This window comes from Fistularia commersonii, chromosome 2 (genome assembly GCF_037954325.1).
Source record: "Fistularia commersonii isolate RoL2024-O1a breed Wild chromosome 2, RoL_Fcom_v1.0, whole genome shotgun sequence".
Lineage (NCBI taxonomy): Eukaryota > Metazoa > Chordata > Actinopteri > Syngnathiformes > Fistulariidae > Fistularia > Fistularia commersonii.
In genome coordinates this window covers 26,581,307-26,598,682 of record NC_141285.1, presented here as the reverse complement: position 1 = coordinate 26,598,682, position 17,376 = coordinate 26,581,307, and the positions used below count along the sequence as shown (strand labels likewise).

General features: G+C 45.9%; 1 protein-coding gene across 3 annotated transcripts in view; it reads right to left on the bottom strand.

Moving 5' to 3' along the window:
* Positions 1-17,376, bottom strand: part of atrnl1a (attractin-like 1a) — a 195,818-nt gene that overhangs the window by 131,384 nt on the left and 47,058 nt on the right. For all 3 annotated transcript variants that reach the window (XM_086175220.1, XM_086175235.1, XM_086175227.1), the window contains 5 exons: positions 16,746-16,933; positions 11,987-12,200; positions 11,706-11,897; positions 3,151-3,399; positions 2,810-2,947 (listed from right to left, as the gene is read on the bottom strand). In XM_086175220.1, coding sequence (XP_086031346.1) covers positions 2,810-2,947; positions 3,151-3,399; positions 11,706-11,897; positions 11,987-12,200; positions 16,746-16,933 — 981 coding nt within the window. The remainder of the gene's footprint in view (positions 1-2,809; positions 2,948-3,150; positions 3,400-11,705; positions 11,898-11,986; positions 12,201-16,745; positions 16,934-17,376) is intronic.

Sequence of the window (17,376 nt, the reverse complement as noted above, 5' to 3'; positions counted from 1 at the left end):
TGAGTGTCCAGATGAAGGGATTAGCGACAAAATGAAGGGATTAGCTAATGGAGGAGTGGCTAGCTAACGGATGAACGAATAAGTGTCAAGATGAAAGGATGAATGACAAGATGAAGGGATGAGCTAACAGGAGTGGCTAGCTAAAGAATGAATGGATGACTGACAAGATAAGAGTAGCGTCAATATGAAGGGATTAGCTAACGGAGGAGAGGCTAGCTAAAGGATGAAGGGATGAGTGAGATGATGAAAGGATGAATGAAAATATGAGGGGATTAGCTAACAGAGGAGTGGCTAGCTAAAGGATGAATGGATGACCGACAAGATAAGAGTAGCAACAAGATGAAGGGATGAGCTAAAGGAGGTGTTGCTAGCTAACGGATGAATGAATGAGTGTCTAGATGAAGGGGTTAGCAACAAAATGAAGGGATTAGCTAAAGGAGGAGTTGCTAGCCAAAGGATGAGTTAATAAGTGTCAAGATGAAGGGATGAAGGACAAGATGAGGGGATTTGCTAACATAGGAGTTGCTAGCTAAAGGATGAATGGATGAGTGACATGATGAAGGGATTAGCGACAAAATGAAGGGATTAGCTAAAGGAGGAGTGGCACGCGCAAGGATGAATGGATGACTGACAAGATAAGAATAGCATCAAGATGAAGGGATTAGCTAACAGAGGAGTGGCTAGTTAAAGGTTGAATGGATGAGTGAAATGATGAAAGGATGAATGAAAATATGAGGGGATTTGCTAACATGGGAGTTGCTAGCTAAAGGATGAATGGATGAGAGTCCAGATGAAGGGATTAGCTACAAAATGAGGGGATTAGCTATAGGAGGAGTTGCTAGCAAAAGGATCAATGGATGTGTCAAGATGAAAGGATGAATGACAAGATGATCGGATTAGCTAATGGAGGAGTGGCTAGCTAAAGGATGAATGGATGACTGACAAGAAAGCAGTAGCAACAAGATGAAGGGATTAGCTAATAGAGGAGTGGCTAGGTAAAGGATGAATGGATGAGTGACATGATGAAGGGATTAGCGACAAAATGAAGGGATTAGCTGAAGGAGGAGTTGCTAGCTTGAGGATGAATGGATGAGTGAGATGATGAAAGAATGAACGACAAGATTAAGGGGTTAGCTAATAGAGGAGTTGCTAGCTAAAGGATGAATGGATAAGTGTCAAGATAGGAGTAGCAACAAGATGAAGGGGTTAGCTAAAGGAGGAGTTGCTAGCAAAAGGGTGATTGACAATATGAGGGGATTAGCTAAAGGAGAGGCTAGCTAAAGGATTAATGGATGAGTGTCAAGATAGGAGTAGCAACAAGATGAAGGGATTAGCTAATGGAGGATTGGCTAGCAAAAGGATGAATGGATGAGTGTCAAGATGAAGGGATGAGCGATGAAAGAAAGGGATTAGCTAAAGAAGTTGCGACGAGCTAAAAGATGAATGGTTGAGCGACAGGATGAAGGGATGAGCAAATAATGAAGGGTATTAGCTAAAGGAGTAGCTAGCTAAAGGATGAACGAATGAGCAACAAGATGAAGAAGTGAACGACAAGATGAAGGAAAGAGCTAAAGGACGAGTGAGTTGTTGCAGGGATCAGGGATGGATAAACAAAGGATGGGCTAAGTAATGAACGGCTAAGCTAGGGGATTAGCCCAGGGATGGATGGATGACTTACGGGAGCGACGACAAAAGGCGGAGGAGAGGAAGACGGATGGCGGGCGTGGAGAGAAATAAAGACGAATGAAAACAGGTTTGAGAGCGCGGGAATTTAATTGGAGCGGAGGATGGAGTGGCGGGAAAACATGGAGGGAGAGTCCCGTGCGGCGACGGCGGCGGCGGCGAGCATCCATCAGCTCGCCGCTCGCCGCCGAGGACGGGGACGCCAGTCAACTCAGGAAATAAGAAAATGATTAAGAGCGATTTAATGTCGCGGCGCCGCGCTCATCCGTCAGCCGCAGACGGATGTTACTGCGCCGCCCTCTCACTCCCCCAGTCACTCACTCATTCATTACACACACACACACACACACACACACACACACACACACTTCATAACCCGACAAACACACACACGCCATTTCCCCCTAGGGGGGAGGTGGCCACTTCCTGTCTGGTGCTAGCGCCGTGGAGGTGGAAGGGGTGGAACTGAAAGGGGCTAACCGGGTTAGCATGTGATGCGGGCTGAGTTTACACTGTTGACACAGTTAGTGTGTTAGCATGTTAGCTTGGTAGCGTTTGAGTCAGTTAGCTTCTTTGTCAGGAAGGTAGGTTGCTGGTTGGTGATGTGTTTGTAAGTGAATTAGCGATGAGTTAGCTAGTAAGTTACTTAACAGCTAATTAGCTTGAGCTAACATGTTAGCTTGGCGGCAATTGAGTTATTGTCGGTAAGTTCGATTGGTGGCTGGTGATGTGTTAGTAAGGTAATTAGCGGTGAGTTAGCTAGTTGGTTATTAAATTGTGTATTGACAAGTAAGTCAAGGAGCCATCAGGCAGTTTTTTCAGCATGTTAGCTTGGTAGCATTTGAGTGAGTTAGCTTCTTTGTCAGCCAGGTGGGTTGCTGGTTGGTGATGTGTTTGTAAGTGAATTAGCGGTGAGTTAGCAAGTAAGTTACTAAACAGCTAGCTTGCTGGCCAGCGAGTCTTGACAGTTGCCATGGATACCAAGGACGGTTTCATTCAACGATCCAAAACCAGTCTGATCGATTATAATCAATAACTGGATCTATTGGCTGATTTCCCTTGACCCGGGTGGATGCGTGACACCTGAAATCGTCCCGACGGCGAACTCGGCGACCTCTGAACTCACCGTTGCACTTCCCCCCGTTGGTGGGGTCGCCATAGTAACCGGCCATGCAGGTCTGGCAGTGTGTTCCCGCCGTCAGGTTTCCGCAGCTCTCGCACACGGTGCCGTTCACACACCTGCTGTGGCCGTTACACTGGCACGCTGGGAGGAAATCACACACACACACACACACACACACACACACACACACACACACAGAGTCAAACCAGGTTTTATATTTCATGCTAAGTAGTCTGCATTCATGTTTATGTGCTGTGATTGACAGGCGACCGGTCCAGATTAAGCCCCGCCCCCTTTCAAGCAGAGGCTATGATAGGCTCCGCCCCCTGGGCCCGGCGCCTCACCCGGACACTGGATGAAGGCCCAGTTGTAGCCGCGGTCGGAGGAGCACAGGCCCTGATCCAGCAGCATGTCTCGGTCGCGTAGCCGCGGCTTGTCCTTCGGCGCCGTCCTCTGATTGGCCGGCCTGAGCGGCCCGCGGTACGAGCCCTCCGTGCACACGCCCTTGCCCGTGTTGCTCGGGTCGCCGCACCAGCCGCACTCCGGCCTCTCCAGGCAGTCGCCGCACGTCCTCAAGCCTGAACAGTTCTGGGCTGGGAAAAACACGCACATTAGCATTAGCATTAGCATCCATCGTTCACCTCTTCATTCACTCATCAAATAGACGCACGACGATTCACCCTTACATTCACATGTCAAATGGAGGAATACTGATTGGTCGCTCAGGGGATGACCATATTTGGTCATGCTAAAACGTTAGCTTAAGCTTTTCGTTCGCCCTACCCCCAAAACAAAGAGCTCCAGAAATCCGGCGTCATGTGACTTTCACCGCTGTTTCACTTTTCGGTCATGGGTGGTGTGTGTGGGGGGGGGCGTGGCCAGCCCACATCGACCAATCACGTTCGCCCGACCCGAATCCCCGACGGCTTCAACCCGAGCGGAGAAAAACGCGGGGATGAAATTTACCTCCCGCTAATACACTTTCCAGCCCTCCACCGACCTGCAATGTTTACCAAGGAATTGAGTTTCCCTCGCTCGGCAGGGGGAGCGACGGGGGAAGCGACGGGGGGAAACACATCTGTATTCATGCTCGGAATATAACATTAAAAAAAGAAAGAAACCCAGCAAAACCCTTCTCTGGTTTGTGATCGTCCAAAACGGTACTGGAGTTTGCCAAGGACGCGCACACTAGCATTAGCATTAGCATGGGGCTCTTTAGTCCTTTGTAACCCGGAGATAACAGAAGGCGTCCCCTGCGAGACGTCTCACCTCGAACTCTAGTTCCTTCCTCAGAAGGCACGGGTTCAAATCCCATCTCATCGTAGCATTGTTAGCTTGCGGAGGATTTGCGCAAGGACGTGGAGTATGTCTGTTGTTAAGAGTACCGCTGGAGAACTTCCAGGTGTGGATGAAAGTACCCCAAGATGTCTCCGAAGGTTCTCGGTCGTCCAGGTCCAGTGATCTTAAAGATGATGCCGGAAGGTACCTGCTAAATTTAGACGCTAGTCTCTCAAGAATTTAAGAGGCTTCTGGGATGAGAAGCTAAACATCTTGAAGATGTGGCGGCACAGCGGTTAGCAGCAGCGGTTAGCATAGTTAGCGCCACCCTGCAAGGAGGTCCCTGGAGTGTGGAGTCCCAATGTTTTCTGGGGTTTCTCCAGGTTCCTCCCGGTCCAAAAACATACAAGAGGTTCCCAAAAGAACACATAATGAAAGGGTGAATACTTGTATGTCTCTATAAGAGGCCTTGTGATTGGTCCAGGGTGAACTCGCCTCTGGCCCAAGGAGAGCTGGGATAGGCTACAGTGCATGAAAAGTAGCTTCGATGACGAATGAGTGGATGAATGTATGAAAGTCTTGATATGATACGATACAAGTCCTCTTTGTAACATTCGTCTTCTCCGGTTCTCGGCTCGAACTCGTCATTTGGCCGTTTGTCCCCCTTTCACCCCTTCTCACCTCCCGACGCCGCCATGAAACCTGGCAAAGGATTCAATCGCGGCTCCAGAAAAATTAGCATGAGGAGCCAGAAGTCGGGTCCCTTTTGAACACTGGACATTTCCATAAGTCACAGATGTTTTGGCCTGGCTAGCTAACGAGCTAGCACCGCTTGAAGTTTCCCCCCTTTTCCTTCGCGTGTGTGTGTGTGTGTGTGTCGAACCTTCCGCCACGTCGCCAGCCCGTACGAACGCTGACTCATCCGTTCCCCGCCGCCTCTTCATCCCCTGTCAATTTAATTTGACTTCACTCTTTTTTTTTCTTCTTCCATGGTATGTCTTTTAAAAGCACTTTAGCCGTCAGAGGCCTCGCCGGGGGACCCGACGTCTTTTTCTTTTCCGTCGTCTGAGCCGAGTTTTGGACCTCCTCCTTTTTCAAATCTGGTCTGCAGTCGACTGTTTTAAAATTTGAAAGTTGGGCAGAGCCTCTGGAGAGACTCCGCTCGGCGTATTTACAAACCAGAGACATTTAAATCGATGATCAACATGGCTAATGCTAATGCTAACATGCGGGTCTACGTGTTTCCATCGCAGCTGTGCGCTATTAGCGACGATCGTTACGTTAGCCGACAACACGGCGCGGATAATCCTGCTCCCTGTTTCGATCCCGTGCCCTCTGGCGCCCCCTGCTGGCCGTTTCCACGGCAACATCCGAGTGACGCGCTATTAAAACGTGTACGACTAGCAAGAAAATACATACTCTGTACTTCGATAACAAACCGAGCTAGAATGTAGCCACAAAGGTGTCACATCAGAAAGTTCATCCGTTCATCCAATCCCGGCTGAGGATGGGGTGAGAGGCGGGGTTTAGACACCTGTCAATCACAGGGTCCAAACATTCACCCTTCTATCTCTTGTGTTTTATATCTTTGTGTTTATTTTGTGTTATTTTATTTGTTTTCTTAATAATCATTCGGAGCCCTAAGAAAGCAAGTGGTGAACCCAGAAAGAAGATGCTTTTCTATAGAAATTAAGCACAAAATAATAGTACGAACTATTTGTTTTCTGTTATTTCAAACGGGAAAAATTGGAAAAATGGGAAAAAATAAAAAAAATAATATATATAAGCAAATATATATTTCACATACAACAATTCAGACTGAAATGAATGGATATAATGAACATGTTTATTATTCTGGGTGTGACACACACACACACACACACACACACACACACACATCCGTTCATATATGTATATATATATATATATATATATATATATATATATATATATATATATACACACATATATATTTATATACACAAATTTATGGATAAATTCCAATGAAAGTGGAACTTCCACTGGTTTGTTTCCTGAAATTGTTAAAATTATACATTAAATATGTATTAAAAAATATGTATATATTTCATTTCATATTAAATTTTAGTCTGAAATGAATACATATATTTCATAGAAATGTAGATATGAGCGTGAAAGTTGCCACTGCTGTGTGAAAAAAATAAATATAAAATAAATTTAAAGAAAAAAAAAAATGTAAAAAATAAAACCATAATATTGTACATATATATATATATAAATAGAATTTATTTATCCATTCTTTCCTTTTACGAGGACTTTAGCGTCTCCAGTGTTTTCCCCGCTGCCTCGTTCTCACGCTCATTAATCAGCCCGTAGTTTCACCGCGTCGGCGTGCCGACACATCCGTCATCTTCATCGCCGCCCTCATCTTCATCGCCGCCGCCTCCGTCCGAAGACGCCGGGCGCGACCGGCGCCCGGAACTCTCGGCGACCAATCAAATCCCTCCGCCATCAATCCGCCGCCGATGTGACAAAAACGACCCGATGACTAACGGCTAAGAATCCCCGGTTGCTCTCGGTGTTTTTTCCTGCCGCGCGTGGATAATGCAATTTACCTGTCACGCTTTTTTACTATTTTTAATGGCGTTTCCAATTATCTGTCTTCATCTGCGTTCCTCACGGAGAGGACCGGGGCGGCGGCGAGATGAAGACGAGAGATTAGAAAGCGTGCGAGTTAAAAAGCAACAAAGCTTTAGCGTCGCCGCCGCCGCCGCTCATGCTATTACACGCCGTTAGCCGCGGGGCTGCTCTCCTCGGAGTTCGCCCCGGATTTCCCGCCAGGCTCGAAACTCCAGGATTCTGACTTTTCTATTTTTTTCCTCGTATTTTGCTTATCTTGAAAGCGGCGAAACACAAAGCAAAAAGGAGAAGAAGACGGTTAAATCAGAGGTGAGGACCTCGGGAAGAGTTCACCATCTTTTATGTCAGGCTACGGTCGACTGAAAAAAGGCTAATAACTCATTCATTCATTCATTCTCTATATCGCAGGCTGTCATTGGCCGAGAGGCAGGGTTCCACCCCCCCTGACCAATCACAGGGCCACATATATTTGAGGGATGTAACCATTCACCCCCTCATTCACGTGCCATATAGACGTTTGTAGAACCGATCACTCATTCATTCACCTGGAACGTGGAGATAAAAAACACTCACTCATTCATAAGTCTGAGAGACGCGAAACCAATTTCTCACTCGTTCATCTGCGATATAAAGAGAAAACACTCGTTTATTCATATATTGTGTAGAGATACAACCATTCACTCATTCATTCACGCATGATGTCGAGACATAGATTCAATCATTCATTCATTCATCCATATTTCATTAAGATACAAACATCTAACCATTGCTGACCACTGCTAACCACTGCTAACCAGCACTCACCACTGCTTACCACTGCTAACATTGCTAACCCCTCTTACCACTGCTAATCACCACTAACCACTGCTAACACCACTAACCACTGCTGACACTGCTAACCCCATTAACCACTGCTAACTACCACTCACCACTGCTAATCACCGCTTACCACCGCTGACCATCGCTAACCACTGCCAACACCATTACCACTAATAACACTACTCACCAGTGCTAACACTGCTATCCCCACTAACCACTGCTGACTACCATTCACCACTGCTAATCACCGCTTACCATCACTTACCACTGCCAACACCGTTAACCACTGCTACCACCACCCACCACTGCTAACAATGCTAACCACCACTCACCACGGCTAACCGCCATTCACCACTGCTAATCACCACTTACCATTGCTAACCACCGCTTACCATCACTAACCACTGCAAACACTGTTAACCATTGCTAACAACCACTCATAACCGCTAACCGCCACACACCACTGCTAATCACCGCTTACCATCGCTAACCACTGCCAACACTGTTCACCACTGCTTACACAACTCACCACTGCTAATACTGCTAACCACCACTCACCTGCGCTAACTGCCACTCACCACTGCTAATCACCGCTAACCACCGCTAACCACTGTTAACACTGCTAACTACTGCTAATCACCGCTAACCACTGCTAACCACCACGACGCCCTGAATCTTACGTCCGGTTTTGCTCTCATTTCTTTGATTGTTAGCTAGAAACAAACAAAAAGTGAGCGGCAGAACTTCCCTCCGCTGAACTCCAGCGTGGAGATGCACTTAATGAAGCGGTAAATAATAAAAAATAAAAATAAAAAAGGTGATTATCTCGTCCTCGCTCGGCACAACTCAGCGGCGGGAGGTGAGCCAGGAGGAATGGCTGTAATTTAATTTCTATTTACCGCACCGCTTAGATTAGCTCGGGCACATTAGCGCAGCCCGTCTAATGGGTCTTCTTGATTTATTTATTTGGGGAAGGGGGCGGAGTCAAAGCCCCGCGGACACCTCTGCCAACTTTACTTTCCCACGGAAGAAGAAGAAGAAGAAGAAGAAGAAGAAGAAGAAGAAGAAGAAGAAGAAGAAGAAGAAGCGGAGATGCTAGCGTTCGGAGAGGCCTTCACTATCAAATGCTCAACATCTGATGGAACCTGGAGAACTTTGGCCTGTGGGATCCAGATGAGACAGAAGAAGCAAAGTCTTCATCTATTTTTGGCCACTCCCATAGCCAATCACCATCCTCCATCTGACATACAGCCAATCACCTGCTTCCATCTCATAAGAAGCTAATCACCTTGTTCAATACAGCCCGCAGCCAATCATTTGCTTCCTCTGAGCCCACAGCCAATCATATTCTTTGATTTAACCCATAGTCATTCACCCGCCTCCACCTACTCAACAGCCAATCAACTGCTTCAATTTAGCTCACGGCCAATCATTTTCTTTGATTTAACCCACAGCCAATCACCTGCCTCCATCTAATCAACAGCCAATCGCCTGCTTCAATTGAGCTCACGGCCAATCATTTACTTTAGTTCAACCCACAGCCAATCACCTATCTCCATCTAACCCAAAGCCAGTAAAGCATCCAATCTGCTGCCTCCATCTAATCAACAGCCAATCACCTGCCTCCATTGAGCCCACAGCCAATCACGTGTCTCAATCTAACCTACAGCCAATCACCTGCTCCCATTGAGCCCACAGCCAATCACGTGTCTCTATCTAACCTACAGCCAATCACCTGCTCCCATTGAGCCCACAGCTAATCACGTGTCTCTATCTAACCTACAGCCAATCACCTGCTTCCTTTGAGCCCACAGCCAATCACGTGTCTCTATCTAACCTACAGCCAATCACCTGCTTCCTTCGAGCCCGCAGCCAATCACGTGTCTCTATCTAACCTACAGCCAATCATCTGCTCCCATTGAGCCCACAGCCAATCACGTGTCTCTATCTAACCTACAGCCAATCATCTGCCTCCATTGTCGCCGGGCGAGCTAGCTGCTACAGCCCGTGTCCCTGTTAGCGCGCCATTGAGCAGAAATAGCAAAGCGCTATTAGCCCAGTTAGCCCTGCTAGGAGTTAGCAAAGCAGTGCTAGAACTGGAAAACATGAAGCAGGAAGAAGCGGTTGGATCAACCAATCAGCCGCTGGCTTCCTACGCCCATAAATGGTCGTATTTCCTGACACAAGGGCAGCGTGCAGCCAGCTCTCCTGCAGCGAGGACGCCGTGTGCACTTCCTGCGGCTGACCATGCTATAACGGCCGAAATATCACACGGAAATCGCCGCGGATGTTGGACACACACACACACACACACACACACACACACACACTCATTTGCTGTGCGAGATTGCCTCGGAGAAAATAAGGCTATTTCTTTCCGTGGCAAAATCCAATATGAGCAAGAACAACAAAACCATCATCCGGTTCATGTGTGTGTGTGAGTGTGTGTGTGTGTGTGTGTGTGTGTGTGTGTGTGCGCACAAGAGAAAAACACCTGTGCTCAACTTTAATCAGAGTTATTGACTTGTTTCTTTCGCCAAAATACACACAAAGTGTGTGTGTTTGTGTGTGGGGAGTGAAAACACACCGCTTCCCGTTCGCCGACATCTTTTTTTTTTCGCCGTCGCTACGGAAACGAAGCTGATTCATCGCAATTGGGAGGCGGGCCCGGGGGAGGAGTTAGTTAGCGTAAGCTAACTGTTAGCGACTGTTAGTGCGTTAGCTACACTGTGATGAGAAAGTTACACACATTCATCATTTCTAAATGATGGGAGGCGGTTTACTAGGAGACGGTTACCATGGAGACGGTTACCATGGAGACGGTTACCATGGAGACGACCAGGTCGTCGTGAATGACAGGGTGAATGTTTTGGGTGAGTCTTTATTTGGACCCTGTGATTGACAGCTAACTGGGCATTGATCGTTTTTGATTGACAGGTGACTTGGTGTGTAAACATTTGATTGACAGGTGACTTGGTGTGTAAACATTTGATTGACAGGTGTCTGGAGCTTCCAGCTGTGATTGACAGTCAACCATCCAGATTAAACCCCGCCTCCTGCGCCCACGGAGGAAAAATAAGAGCGCTTTCCAAGAATCCATTTGTAAATGACACTTTTTCTTTTCAAAAAGGTTTTTTCCCCCCGGAGTTTTGTAACCATGGCAACCAAGATCTCCACCAATCAAAAGGCTTGGTTTTACAATCCATCAACTGGAGCGTAAGCGGAGAGTTTAGGACAGGCCGCCATTTTTCCACCAGCGCCACGGCGGCGAAGCCCACACTCGTTTACCTGCTCGTCACGGAGAACCGCACACGCGCACACACACACACACACACACACACACACACCTTGAGGGTGTTGTTAATATGAGAGGAATGTTCACGGACACCGGCGAGGACTTCATATCGAATCAGACGCGTGTCATCGCAGGTGATCGATTTTCTGCCCCGCAGCTGCAGGAGAGCCGGAGTGTGTGTGTGTGTGTGTGAGTGTGTGTGTGTGTGTGTGTGTGTGTTCTCTGACACGGAGACCCGACTGCTGATAAGGAAGTGGTCGATGTGAGTGTGTAATAACTCGGAATCGGTTCAGCGGTGGCGCAGAAGCTGAACTCCTTCAAATGAATGAATGAATGAATGAATGAATAATTTCTACAATCTTTTGCTTTTTACAAAATAAGTGTTGATCCAAGGTGAGACGACGCCTAACTTGTTTTCGTTGTAATTTAGAAAACTGATTTAAGAGAGGCGATGTTTAATCTAAACAAGATCTGCTGTCAATCACAGGCTTAGCTGTCAATCACTGGGTCATCTGTCAATCAAAAAGCCAGCTGTCAATCACTGGGTCGGCTGTCAATCAAAAAGCCAGCTGTCAATCACTGGGTCGGCTGTCAATCACTGGGTCAGCTGTCAATCAAAAAGCCAGCTGTCAATCACTGGGTCAGCTGTCAATCAAAAAGCCAGCTGTCAATCACTGGGTCAGCTGTCAATCAAAAAGCCAGCTGTCAATCACTGGGTCAGCTGTCAATCAAAAAGCCAGCTGTCAATCACTGGGTCGGCTGAAGCTAACGATCAGGATGATGATGAAGACGACAAAGAAGTTCTATCCCTCCCGCCTGCCTCCGATTGGTCCCCGCCGTCGTCACCTAAACCCCGCCCCCTCCCATGGACAAACCCCGCCCCCTCACCTGTGCAATCCTGCGTCTGCCACTCCAGACACTGCCCGTAGGGGAAGGACACCACGTAGGCGGACGAATCCACGCAGCGCCGCGTGCTCGCGCACCACATGCACTCCATGGCCTGGCCCGTGCAGTTGGAGCAGCTCCCCCGCTGCGCGCACGCCGTCTTGCAAGGTCGCGACCCCTGACCCGCCGGGCTCCCTGCAAGCAAAAGGCGTGTTTTACCATGTTTTTTGTTGTTTTTTTTTACACATGTGTGTGTGTGTGTGTGTTTAAACCCGCGCGCTCACCGACGGGTTTCTCGCAGATGAGGCCGTCGGCGGCGGAGGTGCAGGGGTTGGCCTTCAGCCCCGCCGCTCGGCCGCGTTCCAACCACGCGCAGAAGCCCGAGTCGCTGGGTTCCCCCGGCAACCAGCGCAGGCTGGTGTTGGCGAAGGGGGAGGCGTCCTCCCAACCCCAGTACGACACGTTGATCTTCCTCAGGCCGACCCACGGGGACAGCAGCTGCACACACACACACACACACACACACGGTTATTGTGTGTTCGGGGCTGAAAACATCATATATTGCTATATCCATATGTGTGAATGAATGAGTGAATCTTCATATGTTTCTATATTTTTGAATAAATGAGTGAATGTTTATGTGTTTCTATCTGATGTTTGAATGAATAAGTGGATTTTTATGTTTATTTTGTTTATAATTAATGAGTGAATAGTTGCATGCTGACCTATAAATGAATGGGTGACTGTTGTTGCTATTTGACATGTGAATAAATGAATGAGTGAATAGTTAGGCCTGCAGGACTGTCTCAGAAAATTTGATGATTGTGATAAAGTTCTTTATCTTCTGAAATGCAATTAAAAAAAGAAAAATTACTTTTTCATGATTTTCTAATATTTTGAGATAGGATTTTTGAGTTTTCTTATGATGTAAGCCATAATCAGCAATATTGAAATAATAAAAGGTTTGCAATATTTCAGTTGATTTGTAATGAATCCAGAATGTAGGACATTTTTGTTTTTGTAATTGCATTACAGAAGATAAAGAACTTTATCACAATATTCTAATATTCCCTCGCTATAACGCGGTTTACATTTCACGGTTTCGCTACTTCCTGGATTTGCATCATGCATCGTGTTCTGCGTTCTGATTGGCTAAAAAGTCACTCCGCTTCTTCTCTACCTGTGCGTCAATAACGTTGCAGTTTAATATGTACACGTACGTAAAACAGCTTGACGAATTTACATGACGTACGTGCAAATTCTCTTGCAATTTCCAGTTTCTCTAAAACCCATAATGTTGACAAAACGCTCTGGAGCGACAAAAGTATAAAGTTAATATAAAGTTAAACTTCTGGACATGCTAAGGGAAGCTAAAAGCTATGCGGCTGTAGGTCGGCATTACGGAATGAATGAATCTCCCGTTCGTTCCATAAAGAAGGAAGAAAAAAAGGGACGACAGCAGCAATGTATAATAGAGTATTTAACTGTATAATAATTGCAAAAAAAAAATAAAGGTTTCTACTTCACGGATTTTGCCTATCACGGGTTCTTTTTGGAACGTAACCCCGCGAAAAACAAGTGTTTACTGCACTCTAATATTCTGAGACGGTTCTTTATAAAAGAATGAATGAATACTTGTTGTTATTGGAGGTTTGAATGAATGGCTTTAAGTTTATATATAATGTGCAGACGAATGAGTGAATATTTACGTTTCTATATCATGTTTGAATGAATGAATGAATGAATGATTGTCGCAAATTGACGTGTGAATGAATGAATGAATCTTTGTCTCTGAATGACCTATAAATAAACAAGTGAATATTGTTGCTATTTGACCAGTGAATGGATGAATGAATGAGTGACCAGTTGCAAGGCTTTATTAAATCAATGACTTATTCAAAGTGTAAATGAATGAGTGAACGGTTGTATCACTAATTTATATGCAAATGAATGAGTGAATATTTGTTTCACACAATATAAATAAATGAATGTTTGCAAGCCTCTGCATGACCTAAATGAATGAGTGAATATTGTTGCTATTTGACGTGTGGATAAATGAGTGAATCTTTATTTACGTCTTTATTGCATGTAAATAGAGTGAGTTTTTTTATGTCTCTAAACAATCTATAAATGAATGAGTGAATAGTTGTTGTTATTGGAGGTTTGAATGAATGGCTTTAAGTTTATATATAATGTGCAGATGAATGAGTGAATATTTATGTTTCTATATCATGTTTGAATGAATGTGTGTCGATGTGTTTGTTTGAATGAATGGGTGAACAGTTGCATAGCTTTATTAAATCAATGACTTATTCAAAGTGTAAATGAATGAGTGAACGGTTGTATCACTAATTAATATGCAAATGAATGAGTGAACATTTGTTTCTACATATATGAATGAATGAATGTTTACAAGCCTCTACATGACCTAAATGAATGAGTGAATATTGTTGCTATTTGACGAATGGGTGAATCTTTATCTACGTCTATATTGTGTGTAAATAAGAGTGAGTTTTTTATGTGTCTAAACAATCTATAAATGAATGAGTGAATAGTTTGATGGCTCGAAATGATATTTGAATGAATAATGAGTGAATGGCTGAGAGGATGAATGCTTGCATGTCAATATGGAGCCCTCTGATTGGTCCAAACTGAACCCTGCAGGATAAGCAGCATAAATGAATGAATGAATGAGTGTCAATGTGTTTGTTTGAATGAATGGGTGAATAGTTGCATGGATTGTTTAAATCAATGACTTATTCAAAGTGTAAATGAATGAGTGAACGGTTGTATCACTAATTTATATGCATAAATTATATTTTGAGTGAATATTTTTGCTATTTAACGTGCGGATGAATGAGTGAATCTTTACAATAATAATAATGATAATAATAATACATAAGATTTGTATAGCGCTTTTCTTGGTACTCAAAGATGCTTTACAAGTGAAAGACAGAAGAAACAGAACATTAACACAATTATTCGGAATCTACGTCTATATTATCTGTAAATAAGAGAGTGAGTTTTTTGTGTCTAAACAATCTATAAATGAATGAGTGAATATTGTTGCTATTTGACGTGCGGATGAATGAGTGAATCTTTATCTACGTCTATATTGTGTGTAAATAAGAGTGAGTTTTTTTCTGTCTCTAAACAATCTTTAAATCAATGAGTGAATGGCTGAGAGGGTGAATGCTTGCATGTCAATATGGAGCCCTCTGATTGGTCCAAACTGAACCCTGCAGGATAAGCGGCATAAATGAATGAATGAATGAATGAATGAATGAAACAACAAACCGCAGCTGAATTTCAAAGCAGAATACAAACAAATAAAACCCTTCCCGTCTTTCGCTCCTTCAGGAGGTCAGAGGTCAACGGCCGCCCTTCCCTTCTGTTCTCTACGACGCCAGATTTAGCGGAAAAAAAACGCCGCCCGGGTTTTTTTCTTTCCCGCGCACCCCCGAGGCGGAAGAAGCGCGAGCTTCCCGGGGATTAAGAAACGCTGGCGACGGGGTTTTATTTGACTTCATTTCATTTTCTTTGGCGTCAAACACATTTATGCGGCCGCGGCTTATTTCAAGTCAACAAGAAAAAGGCTTAAACTTTTTGAGGCTCGCCATCAAAAGGAAGCCTGGGAAAACTATTTACCTGTGTATATGTGTGTGTGTGTGTGTGTGTGTGTGTGTGTGTAAGCCGCTAGCCACATTTTCTTTGGTTGTTGTTGTTGCAAACGACACCTGAGGAGATGGATCACCGTCCAATGTCTGCATGAAAAGGATGGATAGAAGATGGTTTGTTTTTGTTTTTTTTCTGGGGTGGGTAATGGTAAGAACGGCTAATTTTAGCATCGATGCTAAGACAAAGAAAAAGCCGCAGGAAGTTGAAACACCAGAACCTGCAAAACCGCAAGCAGGGTAAAATTTACCCGCGTGTAGAGAAGACCAGGAACATCTGGAGAACCTGGTCTGTTTAATAAAGGTCATAATAATATAAGAACTACATATCCGTGAAAAGCAGCTTGGAATTGATAAATTAGCAAGATAAATAAAACAAAACTCCAATCGTCAATGAATTCCAAGTTCCGATTTCCAGACGACGTCCTCACACCCTTTTGACGACCAACCCGACGCCGACGTCGAGACGATGCCGGGCGCCGTTGACGTACCGGAGTTTCCAAACACCGATATTGACAAGACTTAATAACGTAGATTGACGCATCAGCCGGGCTCTTGTCCAAATTTCCGAACCTGCCCGAACATTGATCGTGTTCTCCCGAGGCTCGGGTTTGAAAATGGACACGTTCGATGTGGCTCCTGCTGAGAAACAGCAGCCCCAATCACAAATCGATCGGTATTTACGCTCCTAATGAGACACGCCTGAGGGCTGCGTTGTCATAAATCCGGCTGTCAAGGAGGCGGGACCAGCGGGGGGGTGATGGTACGTAAGCCTTTGAGGAGGCTTCGGCACGCCGTCCGCATCCATCAGAGTTAGGCTACTTCCAGGCCACCAGCAGGAAGCAACGCAAAAAGGGCTATCGAAAGGTGGAGGCAAGTAGTTGCTAGGCTACAAGTGGGCGCAGGACTTGTATGATGCAGCGATGCTTTCGGCAAGCGCTAGGCTAACTCTTGTGGGATCGGCAAATTGGAAGATGGCACACGGCAACTCTCGCGGGAGTAGCCAGTTTGTCCGGAGCACACACAACTCCCGTGGGTAGTTAGCTTAGCATCACGTATCATCCTGAACGGAATCGGTAGACCGCCTCTTTCAGATTAGGAACAATATTACGTCGCACCATTGCGGAATTGGAGTGCCTGCGCCTTCAGGCGGGCTCTGTGACCTTGACCTTTGACCTCTCCTCCTTGAGTTCAAGTGGACACTTCCCTAACGGATGTGATGGAACTCCCTCCATCATGGACAAAGGCCAAGGATCCTGGACACCGGACCTCGAATCCACCCCTGAACGAAGTGATAACTCGGTCAAAGGTCCCTCAGGCATGACCTTGACCTTCGACCTCCACGCCTCGGCCGGGTGGCCCCACCCACCTTCCCCTGCAGCTGGTATCTCCGCAGCTCCTCCAGGACGAAGTTGACCTGAGTGTCTGTTAGCAGCGAGGCGATGTTCCCCCCCAGGTTCTTGCAGTAGTGCTGGGCGTTGTCGTAGCTCTCCCTGCTGGAGTTGATCCTCAGACAGGCCTCGCCCACGTGGTGCCAGCCCTCCCCGCACAGCTGGCCTGCACACACACCAACACAAAGATTGGCGTATGAAAAGACAACAACCACAAAACCTTCTGAGGAAACTAGAAGACACCAGAAGCTAAATCAGAGTTGTGTCCGCGTTTTTGTGGACTTAGAAAGAGTATACAACAAACTCTGGTATTGTATGCGGATCTGGAGTGGTAGAGAAGTATGTTAGACTGGTGCAGGACATGTATGCTAGCTGTGAGAGTGGTGCGGTGTGCTGTAGGGGTAAAAGAGAAGTTCAAGGTGGAGGTGGGACTCCATCAGGGATCGGCTCTGAGCCCCTTCTTGCTCGCAATGGTGATGGACAGGCTGACGGATGAGGTTAGACAGGAATCTCCATGGACCATGATGTTTGCGGATGACATTGTGATCTGTAGTGAGAGCAGACAACAGGTAGAGGAACATCTAGAGAGGTGGAGGTATGCTCTGGAAA